Source organism: Amblyomma mixtum, chromosome 3 (genome assembly GCF_055824585.1).
Source record: "Amblyomma mixtum isolate Tamu chromosome 3, ASM5582458v1, whole genome shotgun sequence".
Lineage (NCBI taxonomy): Eukaryota > Metazoa > Arthropoda > Arachnida > Ixodida > Ixodidae > Amblyomma > Amblyomma mixtum.
In genome coordinates, this window is record NC_143014.1 from 95,283,251 (window position 1) to 95,295,791 (window position 12,541).

General features: G+C 46.3%; 1 protein-coding gene across 3 annotated transcripts in view; it reads right to left on the minus strand.

Moving 5' to 3' along the window:
• LOC149351019 (putative ATP-dependent RNA helicase TDRD12) overlaps window positions 1–12,541 on the minus strand; it is a 162,724-nt gene that overhangs the window by 27,083 nt on the left and 123,100 nt on the right. For all 3 annotated transcript variants that reach the window (XM_089580208.1, XM_089580209.1, XM_089580210.1), the window contains 3 exons: window positions 11,784–11,894; window positions 8,507–8,768; window positions 1,782–1,964 (listed from right to left, as the gene is read on the minus strand). In XM_089580208.1, the coding sequence (XP_089436334.1) occupies window positions 1,782–1,964; window positions 8,507–8,768; window positions 11,784–11,894 (556 nt within the window). The remainder of the gene's footprint in view (window positions 1–1,781; window positions 1,965–8,506; window positions 8,769–11,783; window positions 11,895–12,541) is intronic.

Genomic DNA, 12,541 nt, shown 5'->3' on the forward strand with positions numbered 1-12,541 from the left:
GGGCCGCACCCCGAAAATTAACCCTCAAATCAGAGAAAAAAAAAAAGTGCAGCCCTCGCACGCATTTATATGGTATTTGTGCAAACATAGTAGGTTAACTCCTAAGCTAAACAGCTAAGCTAAGCTAAGCCAACCTAACTTAATGTCCTGTTATGTTCTCCTTTGATGGGCGTCTCCTGTAAAATAAAATTTCAGCAGCTGCACATGTCTATACCCCTTATGGTTTAAAATACTTTGAAAAACACATACAGTCGACAACCGAAAATTCGGACGCCTGATTTTTCGGACCTGCTTGATTATTCGGACTTTTTCGCGGCACCACGACATCGCCCACAGAGCCAATGTGTAAGAGCGCTTGAAATTTCGAACGCACCGCAACTGACCACTCGATTTTTTGGACCTCGTTCGCACTCGCCGCCACTACCCAAGCCGCCATATAATGTGTACAGTGGAAACTCATTAACTCAAACTGCAGGAAAGATTGAAAACTTGATGAAACAAAACGAAAATGCAAGCTTAAAGGGAACCTCTTAACTTGCAACGCTGAAATTCTGCGCGAGTCAGCACATTGCGCTCGCGTGTTTTTGAATTCGTACTGTTCTTGAATGTCTTCCACCGCACGAAATTGAACCGTAGTCTGAGTTCACGGAACTCATCTGTGCTGAGTCTTTCGTCCCCAATACGGAACGCGAATACGATTGCGGAGTGCTTGATCGCGATTGAAGCGCGCTTGGGTGCGCCGCCGGAGCAGATCGCGGCGGCCACGGCGCGCGCACAGGAGCTTATAAGTGCCGTCTATGGATGGCGCCCGAGGCCATGATCATCATCAACTTTTTTCTTCGCCGCGATTTTGCGCTATTTACATCGGCATTGGTATCGCCATCTCTAGCCTTTTGTGGCGTGTTAGCGCGCTCAGTAATAGTAGTGATTGTGGCTTTCGCGTGCTGCCGCCGAGCCGAGCTTCGCAGTTTTAGCGCGATGGGCAAGCACCTTAAGCTACACGGCTGGGAGTTAGCTCTTGAACACGGTAAGAGTGCGGCGGGCAGGAAATTCGACGTGGCCGAGAAGTGCGTCCGATGATGGTGCAACCAAAAGAGAAACACAAGCTGCAAAAAGTGCGCTTTCCGAGGCAAGCCTTGCGAGTTACCCGAACTGGACGAAGAGCTGCTCCTCTATGAGATGGAATTTCGGAACAACGGCTACGCGTCGACAGCGGACATGCTGCGCGGCTTCTTTTGGGATGAGCGTGCACCAGAGCACAGCACCAGCTCAAGAATCGAAATACTCCGCGAGTGACAATTGAACGTAGAATAAATGTCACTCATTCCCTGGATAACGTGTTTTTACTTAAAAAAAAATTTTTACACATCGCAAAAATTGGCCCTCGAATCTGGAAAAAAGTGCGGCCCTAGGACGCGTGTATACGGTATGTCGGGCGGCGAAATATAGTCATGAGGAGCTTTAGAATGTGTGCAATACAATTGGCCGCTTTCTCCGGCATACTTGTAATAAGTTGGTGATTTTTTTCGGTGAAATTTGATTTTCCAGACTGCCTGATTTTTCGGTCATTTTTGCGGTCCCTAGAGAGTCCAAAAAATCGGTCGTCGACTGTAGTATAACCTACACAATATGAAATTCTTCATTTTGACTACCTTGTAGCATGTATATAAGACTAGACAGCAACCACAGGAAGTATTTCTTTTGAAATTCAACTATGGGTCAAAGCAAGAGAGACTTGAATTCAAACAACAATGCACTGTTTGTAGGGAATGATTTCCTACCTCAAAAAATGATGCATGGGGACGGTCAACATCAAAATCCAGCTCAGGCAGCTTTGTGCGGACGGCAATCCCCTTCTCAACAAGCAGATCACCTATGCTGATCCTCCCATCATGACATCCATCAAACAAAAACACCTCATAATGATTATTTCCAGGGTGACTTCCAGCACTTCTGCTTGCGACCTGGAAAGCAAATGCAAGAGGTAACACATAAAACCAGCTATACTAATAAAACATGCACACACACAACATGTTAACATGCTTGGGCGCCTGCACTGCAATTAAATGGTCTAACATAAACATGAAAAAAGCAAAATAACTGCAAGTATGTCATTTACAGTCATGGACAAGCTTGCCGGATGCAGATTTGCATAAAGAAATTTATTTCCCTGTTGTCTCGCTAGCCAGGCAGATAGTATTCTTGCAGCAAATGGAGCATGCATGTTTCCTCAGGCTTCTATGCATTTCAATGACCTCCTGTGCTTGACCGTGCTGCAATTTTTTTCTCCACGAATCTGCATTCTCCAAACTTTTGTTCGTGATAAAAGTCTGCAGGATGCACATTTGTGGAAAAAAATTTATGTCTGTGTTGCCTCACTAATCAGTCAGCTGACACTTTTTCTGTAAATGGAGTACGCATGTACCCTTGCGATTCCGTACTTTTCAATGACTTGCTTTGGCCGACCGCACAGAAACAGGTTTTTTTTTTTTCCCCCTGCAAAACCGCATCCCGAAAACTTTTGTCCATGACTGCACAGCTTGCAACCACAAAACGAGACCATAATACACCCAGATTCAGGTGATTAGGTCTGAAGGCCACAACATCTGGCTTCTTGTTGCCTCACACACATATAACAGACACTCCAAGAAGTGTTATCATTTGCACTTCTGCATGCTGCCTTCTGTTTACACATGCGTGCCTCTGCCACTGCAGCTCTCACACTCTGCTTGATCACCCCACTGAGCTTTGCTCTTCGTAGGTGAGAGAGAATGAGAGAAGGAAAGGTAGGGTAATGGTTTGCTACCCCACAATGGTGTTAACAAATAGAGGAATATACACACAGGCTACAAATACCAGTGGAATGCAGGGCATGACTGCATATAACCACATTTTTCAGTGTTAGGTCAAGTTTTTTTTTTCTACAAAACTCAGATGATGCAACACTAACACATTTTATTTTTTGCCGTAACCGAAAACTGTGCGAGATTATGACATCAACACATTTTTTCCCTTCTGCAAGCTTTGAAAGAGCCTTTAATGCTTCTTATGAAACTAAGATCCAGAATAACCAATGTGCCTGCACAGAAAGGCCTCAGCCACCATGTGCTTTGAGAGCCAAGTAATGCTTCTGAATGTTTAGAGCTATGAACCAACCATACACTCGGAAATATGTTACTGTGACACAGATATACTATCACGCTGGAACATAAAATGAGAGGAACTGAAATACTGCTAATTATGAAGGCAAAAAAGTTCGAATTAATAGCCTTCCCCTGTTGACATACACAGATTTATCACTGGCGTTTCATCATGCCAACTATAAACTATCACGGCAGGCAAAATTTATGCACATTTCACAAACAGCAATCTGCAGTGTGATGCAACTTGTATGCTGAAAAATATAGTACTTGTTTGTATACCAAGAGGGCATTTCTAATAGTATCTTCGGCTGGTCACAGGCGACAGCACATTTAGCTGGCTCTTTCTGAGCTTTGCGTTCTGTTCAAGACTCTTGAGGCACTCAACTTTTTTCTCAAGAGTGATTGGGGTGCTCTGGGTCACGTCAGTACTTCCCAACAATTCCAGCATGGTGCCAACATGGTGCCGGCATGGCAGTGACATAAAACAGACCAGTCGGCAGTGGCAAGCGGCGAAATGGCTGTGTGACATTGTTTTGGTGTCATTACTATAAAGTACTATTGTGGAATGAACACTGATGCCAAGCTCAGTCAGCTGTGACTAATTGCAATAATACTGAATACTTGTGCAGCTGTATGAAGCAATTATACGTTATACAATTTACACTATAACTATACATGAAGCCGCCAAATACAGTAGAATCTTGATGATATAAATTTCTAATTTTCCCAGCCACTGCCTGGGAACATCCAACCCGAACTACACAAGGCGCGCAGGGAGGCAAGAGCCAGGGCCCTGGGGAAACACCTAGTCAGAAGGGCACACATGGTCTACGTAGATGCCTCTAGCTACCCGGGAATTGGAGAAGCAGTAGCCTCGGTGGTCGAACACATTTATCGAGAGATCACCAGCATCACCGTCAACTACGACAACCCATTGGAAGCGGAGGGAGTCACCATTGTGCTTGTGATGGTTAACGACTTCAGGAGGGCCACTCCTTACACAATAGTCGCCCAATGAACTCCCAATGGACTCACAGGCAGCCTGCTGGAACTATCTTAGGGGTAAGATCTGCAAAGCAGCCCTCCAAATCCTATGGCAGGGGCCGGCAGCCGACATCGGTAAGCACCAAGCTATACGGACACCAGGACACAACGGCCTGGCTGGGAACTGTGTGGTGAATACTGTAGCTCAAGGATACACTAACTGAGCTGCTGAGGACCTGCTAGAGCCCAGACCAGCGGTTCCGGTACATAGCGACATTTCGGAACAACACTGAGGGTGGAGGATGACCCTACTTCTACCTCACAGCCAGCTCACAAAGGAACAGGCAACCGCTTGGAGGCAGCACAAGACAAACACTTGACCTTATTTACACACCCTCAGCAAAATTCATCCAACAGCATACAGGGCCGCATGGCCACTCTGCGGGGAGGTGGTCGCACTATATCCCACCTCATGGAGCTGCCAAAGCAACATGGCAGTCCCTAATATATACAAAATCAATCACGGAGCAGTGAATAAACAAAACCAATCACAGGAGAAATAGGAGGAGGCTTTGTCCAGCTCAAACCTGGAACAAAAGCAATGTGTGGTGGACCGGATGAGAGCTGCTGCAGTCTCTATAGAGGCCCTAGGCTAGAGGCTCCACCCATACGATAGAGAAGACCTCTCAATAAACATTTTAAGGGGAGACACTGGTCTTGAAAAAAAAAAAAAAAATATTAATGAAGTCACAGTTACAAAATCTTCAGGGAGTATTTTTGTGTGCTGATTCTAAATACGTCATTTAATTTCATGTAAAACAATTCCTTGAGCACTTATGCACTTTTTATGCTAGTATTTTGCGGAGAGCTTTGAAGAAAATTTGCTGCGGGAAACTCGCTGAAATGTGTGCCATTGGGTTCTCTTGACACCAAGGAATACAATAAGGGTGAAATTGTCTTCCTGCCCATCATAGAACTTAAGTTATAGAGTTTAGTAGTTATCGCTTCAGAAATGAGAAGGAAAGTGTGTATTCCTGTTTCTGAAGTGGCAGCTTCAGTACCCTATTACTCAAGTTCTATGAGAGCCAGGATGATAATTTTACCCTTATTGTATTCCTTGGTGTCAAGAGAACCCAATGGCATACATTTCAGCGAGTTTCCTGCAGAAAATTTTCTTCAAAACTCTCAGCAAAATACTTGCATAAAAAGTGCATAAGTGCTCAAGGAATTGTTTTACATGAAATTCAATGACACATTTAGAATCAGCACACAAAAATACATGTGCCCTGAAAATTTCATAGCTACGACTAAATTAATAAAATTTTCTTTTCAAGACTGGTGTCCCCCCTTAAGGCGAAAGCCTTAAATGGCTCATTCTCCCGTCCGTCTGCCGGCATAACATCCAGCACCCGGGGTGACTCATCGACGAGCGCAGCTGACGTTTTCAAATGGATGACGGGTGTCCACCGAGATATGCGAGACAGTTACTGCGTAATTTCCTTTCCTCAAATAGAATTTTCATTTTCTTCATTACGGCCCCTCTTTCTCTGTCTTCTTTCATTCCCACTTCCTCTTTTCCTTCACTCCCGCACAGCACACAGTATGCGACCGGCACATGGGACCCAACATGCCCCCGTGAGAGGGAAATGGCGGCGCGGGGTGGTACAAAGGGTGTCCAAAGAGTGTACAAAGAGAGGCGAACGGGCAACCAGGCACCCTACGCAGCAGAGGTGGTGGCGGCTGCTGCCACAGTTGCGCTATCAGCGTGATCATGAAACGCTTCTCTACGTTTATGACTTGAAGTAATGCTGTTTTCTGTAAACATATTCAAGGTAACTTCCCCCACGTTTATTTCTTAATCTAGTTACCATTCTGCCTTGTCCTTTCGAGTCTTTTCGCAAAAACTGCATGTAACGAAAAATCACACTTTTTTCATTTCCTTATATCTGGGTTTAATTGTACGCTTATTTGAAGGTTTTGCCCACACTACTTGTATTTTATTATACTGTAGCAACGTGTAGCAGGTTAAGCCTTTTGGCTCAGTTTCGTAGAATTGGCAGACATCACTTTGAATTGCGACATCTCACACTGCAACACCTGGCACCTTGAATTCAACCTCCCTGGCAAAGAATACATTTCCTTTTGTTCAATTAAGGGTTTCTTGGCTAATACACAACTTTCTGCCCCGCATAAACAGGTATATAGTTTGGTTTGGTTTATGGGGTTTAACGTCCCAAAGCGACTAAGGCTATGAGAGACGCCGTAGTGGAGGGCTCCGGAAATTTCGACCACCTGGGGTTCTTTAACGTGCACTGACATCGCACAGTACACGGGCCTCTAGAATTTCTCCTCCAAAGAAATTCTAGCCGCCGCGGCCGGGATCGAACCCGCGTCTTTTGGGTCAGCAGCCGAGCACCATAACCGCTGAGCCACCGCGGCGGCAGGTATATAGTAGCAAGGAGCCATATAATTAAAGGCAAAAGCTACCCACACTAGTGTTGAGGTGCAAGTGTACAACCTAGTTGTGTATGGCTTCCAGAGACAGTCATGGGCGTCCGGAGGGGGGGGCAAGGGGGGGCGGCTGCACCCCCCTGGAAAATCACTCACTCGAACCGTGAGTGATGGCCGCACGCCAGGGGCGGTGGTGCGCTCAGTCAAAAGGGTAAAAGCAGCCCCGCATGGTCACATCTGCGAAATGCCGCGTCCGGGCGTGCGTCGTTCCGCCGTTTTCAAACCACGCCATCGTTAGCTCTACTGAAGGGCGACCTGTTCCAGACATACAGCGGCACCGGCGAGCATGTGTTTCGAGCCGCCTTGAGATGGGTGTCTGTTTCTTTGATCTCTAGAGAGATAGCGACACGGAGGCAGACAGTGCACGGGGCATCTTGTTTTCGCCTATCGTTACGCCGGTCACCGATGAATTCTTAAGGAGGGAAGGTAAAATCAGCCGTGTCCACCCCCGCTTTGTCGGGCTGCTCAGGGGCAAGCGGGCGATGAGTTGGCGCCGCCGCCGCTCGCTGTCTCCTCCGATCCACGGGTAGCGCAGTTCGGTAGAAGCGCCGCTTTCAGAATCTCCGGCAAAGGGGATTAGCTGCTTTTGTTCACGGCGACGCAGTCTCCCGAGGCGCCCCCACACCAGCGTTCTTTGCGTCTTCTGCGAAAACCAGCGCCTTTGGTCAACGCAGCCCGATGGCGCCTGCCTGGCTCGCCTGTCACCTCTGGCTGGGCCTCAAATCACAACAGCGCCCATGTACTGTGTGTGTCAGTGCATGGTAAAGAGACCCAGGTGGTCGACATTACCCGGAACTCTGTACTACTCCATCCCTCATAGCCTGAGTCGTTTTGGGGCTCTGAACCCCATAAAAACACAAAAACAAATTTTCCGACTGGAGTGGCGAGTGTCCCTTCCCCTCGGAAGTTGCGCGGCGTTCCTTTCACCCCCAAAGTGCGCATTCGGGGATACTGCGGCAAGTAAGCCCTTGCACGTGTGCGCGCCTCTGTGTTTGTGCTTGGGTGTTTTTAGTGGCCGGTTGTCAGCGAAGCTGAGAACAACCAAGACAGCGGACGAGAAAACGACGAGCGGAGAGCAGTGTGTGTGCGGTTGCTCGACTGTGCGGATGCGCAAGCAAGATGGAGCGAGGTGTATGAAGCTGCGAGCGTGCATTTATCTTGTAAATAAGTTTTCGTTGTATATATAGTCATCTTTTGTTTTCAACGTACGCGTTCAACAGTTTTTCCAATCAATGTGTATGATGAGTGTGCACCGAGAGCGTGTAATGAAGCACAGAAGTGAATTTATCACACGTGTAATTACGCAATTCGCCCAGAAAAATCCGAGGCGCCTACAGTTGCTGTTCAAGGAAGACTGACTGAGTGACTGCAGTTGCGTGTTTGTGAACATATTGTGCTGTGTGCTGGTCATCAATCCGGGTGAGTCGAGAACCCGTATGCAGCAAGACTGAGCACTCTTCTCCACGAAGTGATATAGCATCTTTTTGCATTTTTATTAATTTTAGTTGTTTCTTCGTTGATAAACTCCAATGTACCTCTCCTAGCCGCGCTTTAATTTGCTGTTTGTAATTTTTCTTTCATGTGTGCATTTTGTTTAATTTTTATTTATATATAAATAAATAAATTTACTCCGCAAATAGCGCCTTTCTGCTACGAACATACCCCCCCCCCGGGGCACCAACGGGGCCCCCCCCTGCAAAAAATTCTGCGGACGCCCTTGGAGACAGTGTGGCTCTTTTGAAAGCAGGCAACACAAAAGGAGCACACATCAAACTAGTAATTTAGCACCTAACCATAAAGGTAGTCAGAAGCAGCAGCCTGTTTCACTAAAGGCATTCCAAGCTTCGAACTGAGATATGGCTACTTACCCTGAGGCAGAGTACACGATTTATGTCCCTCTCATCATAACCAAAGTCTTCGAGCAAGGACTGAGCTGTAGGGTCCCACTCCTCAGTTAGTGGGCCAATGCCCGCCAAACTGCATGAGATGCCCTGGTATGGCAGCAGCATCATCCAAGTAGCTGGTTCTAACAGCTGATCTTTGCTACAGGTTTCCGTGTCGCCATAGTCGGGGAAAAATATGTCAACTGTTTCATCATCATGAATTTTGAGAACTTCTCCACGGTACCATCTGAAAAATATGAAAAATTTTTCTTAAATAAAAACTGAACTAAAACTTACACTTTCACTACCAGATTTACCAAGTATCAAAATTTGCAGTTAAGCCCCTCAAAGTGTCAACAGCTAATCTTCAAGGTTTCAATGTGCAAATAATGTGTTACTCTCTCCTGTATTCAGACAAAGAAGACTTGCGTGGCATCACAGTATCACAGATATACCGTATTTACACTATTTTAAGTCGACCTATTTTTCAAAATTTGAAAATCCGAAGTGGGGGGGTCGACTTACAATCGAAACCAAAGCATCGCACTATAAAGGCGAGACAAACGAGATAAGCGTGGTTGCATTTTTTGCTGGGCGGCTCCGTCGCATGGCTCTTGGTGCTGGCCTTGAGCAGCTGCTATGTCAACGCGCAGAAACGACATCCCCGCCCCGCGTGAGGCGGCCAGTCGATGGTTGCTGTCGATAAGCAGCAAACCAGCACCAATCCACTCCTCACACGTGGCCGCAGATTGCGTAGGCTGATAAGCGGCGGCGGACCGATAACGCATTCGCATTCCACTCTTAAAGGCGTCATCCAAGTGTTTTTTTTTGTGTTTACTTTCAACCATGCACTCGGCGCCCAAGGGAGCGTCGGTAGTTGATGGAAGGGCTGCTGTTCCAATCATGGCGGCACCCCCACTCGGAACCGCAGCGGCGCCAGGGAGTGTCGGTAGTCGACGGAAGAGCCGACGCCGCTCACGCTTAGTTTCTCTGGCTCTGACGCATTCGACTACTGCCAGCCGCGTTTCACAAGTTTTTAATGTAGTGCTTCATCATTCGTCATTTGTGCTCCAGGTCTCGTAAGCGACCGGCGCTTGTTCACGGCTACATTCAAGATGTCTGTCATTTTTTATGCCGAAGAAACGAACTGCGCGCTGGGCCGCAAGTTCGACTTTCGCACTAAAAAAATTCAGGAGCGGCAGCTACAACGAGGCAAAATTTTCAGCTGTTCCACGCGATGTCATGATGTGGCTGTTTGCGAAGTGCAGGATTTCGCTGCATGACGATGTTAGAACGACGAGCTGTGGGACCGCAGCAGCGCTCACGACGGCAGCGCTAGCGAGGGTTATGGTGCAAGTGTGGACGAGTAGTCCAATGACTAATACATTTTTGTTCTGGAATGTGCTCACAGGCACTCCCACGTGTGGCAGCCGATAGCGGCTGGTGATAAGCGGAGGCCACAGGATAGTACTCTCGCGTTCTACTATTAAAGGCCAAGTTTAAATGACCTCCAAGTAGTTTTTTTTTTTTTGGAATTGTGATGTGGGCAGGTCGATTTACATTCGAGTCGACTTACAATCGTGTAAATACGGTACTGAATAAAGAAAATTAAATACGTTTTCAGGTTGCCCTGCTCAATACAATGAGCTCACCTTGGCAACCACAAAAAACAGACCCAAATATTAAACATCATTGAGACAATTCATATCATCCATATATTTAGCCCCAGTTTCCACGCGTAAGTCCACATGCTAAGTGTCCCAACATCTTGACTGGCTAGATAACATGGTCTCAATGTCATGAGGGTCCACCAGATATATATTACAAGTCACAACTGCATCATCCTCTTCTCGCCTTCAGCATGTTAAGTTTGGCTTAATGACAGCTCAGAATAGCCAGTTTTAGACCAGTATACGAGGGGGTACCCAAAAGAAACCGGACTAATTTTTGAATCGGCGCAGCTTCTGTGGTACCGCGTTTTGCCGCTAGGAGCGCATAGAACGAACATTTCAGAGTCAGTAAGCCGAGTGCCGTCGCTGTATGAGGTCAGACTAGTTTAGGCAGAGTTTTAGAGTGACGACTGTTTTGTGTGAGTGTCGTTTTTGCAATGGCTGATTTTCGTGAACAGCGTGGGCCGGTGAAATTCTGATTTTTTCTCGGAAAAAGTGGAACGGAAACTCTTGAAATATTCAGGAAGACGTTCAAGGACGATGCTATGGGGACAACTCAAGTGTTCCTGAATTAAATCCTGAATCAAAGCAACAGTCATGCCAATGGAAAACTTCAAATTCAGCTCGCCTCAAGAAAGCTCGTCAGGGGAAACCAAACCTCAAAACAATGCTGGTTTATTTTTTCGACTTGAGAGGAGTCGTCCATTCAGAATTTGTTCCGCAGGGTCAGACAGTTAACCAGGCTTTCTGTTTGGATGTTTTGAAAAGATTGGGCAACAGTGTTTGGTGGAAGCGGCCTGATTTGTGGCAGACGGGTGACTGGTTTTTCCACCATGGCAATGCCCCTGCTCACACAGCCCTGTCTCTACGAGAAATTCGGACCAAAAATGGCATGACCTCTGTTCCTCAACCTTCATACTCACTCGACCTTGCCACGTGCTACTTTCTTTGTTTCGTAGAATGAAAAGACAGGTGAATGGAAAGCGTTTCGCTGATGTTGCTGAGGTGAAGAAAAAAACGACGGAGGGACTGTCAAGCATCACAAAAGAAGAATTTAAACAATGTTTTGAAAAATGGAATGAAAGAATGGACAAACGTATCATTGTAAGTGGAGAGTACTTTGAAGGATATTGAAGGTCTGTGCTGAAAATGTGAACAAATAAGTTCAAACAAAAATAAGTCCGGTTTCTTTTGGGTACCCCCTCGTATATGCACATATAGGCGTCTACATAAGGTACAGAATCATGCTTTGCAGTGGCCATGTGCCGAACACCAAGACCAACATATTGCACATGTATGAGTTGCGAATCCCATTTTTGGAGTTTGAGAAAGCCACTATCTTTAAGGTTAATTTGTCCCGAATGTTGCACTTTTTTTAAACTTAATGCCTATAAATGGAGCACGAGGCTCAAGAATGAGTGACAGATTTAAACTATTAGCCATTTAATTTAACAATTCAGCTATTCTTAAACTTGAAAACACTGGACGGTGCTACGGCAGCTTTAAAATTGTAGTGTTTATGTACGCTAAATTAAAAATGTTGACTGGAAGAAGTACCTATCTGAAAAAGATATCAAAGTTTGGCTGCTCACCCATCATTGCTGTAGCGAGCAAGGCAACACACTCCAACGTGCACACCTCTTAGCTGCCCAACTTGCTGTCGTTCCACAGCTTTCTGAATGTCGTCCTCGAGTTGATCCAAGCTGTAAAACACACCACAAGGGACTGCATGCAAACATGGCAAGTGTAGCAAAATACAAGACAGCAACGTGCAACAGTTGGGATCATTGCGATTAATAGAACACTAGAACCCTGCTGTTACGTCCCCAGGTGCTGCGTTTTCGCAGTTGCTAAACCAAGTGTCGTTGTCTGCAGCCACGAAAAGTTGTCCAGAAAACACCCAATCATGTCATTAGCAAAGAGAAAAATTCCTGCCGAAGGTGCGGGGAATTGAACCAAGGACCTTCAGACAGCAAGGCAAGCACACAACCAGTAGGCCACAGAACTGCGATGCTTCTTGCCAAATAAAAGTGGACCTTGAGTATGCATTGCCTTAAAACTGAATGCTACTCATTGATTAGGTGTGTCATGAGAAGGAAGGAAAACATTTAAGGGGTTTAACGTCCCAAAGCGACACTGGCTATAAGGGATGCCATAGTAGAGGGCTCTAGATAAGTTCGACCACCTGGCGTTCTTTATGTGGATCGCACAGTACATGGGCCTCTTGCATTTCGCCTCCATCAAAATGAGACCGCTGCGGCTGGAATCGAACCCACGTCTTTCGGATCAGCAGCCGATCATGATAACCACTGAGCCACCGCAGCCGCTTAGGAAGGGAAAAATATCAATT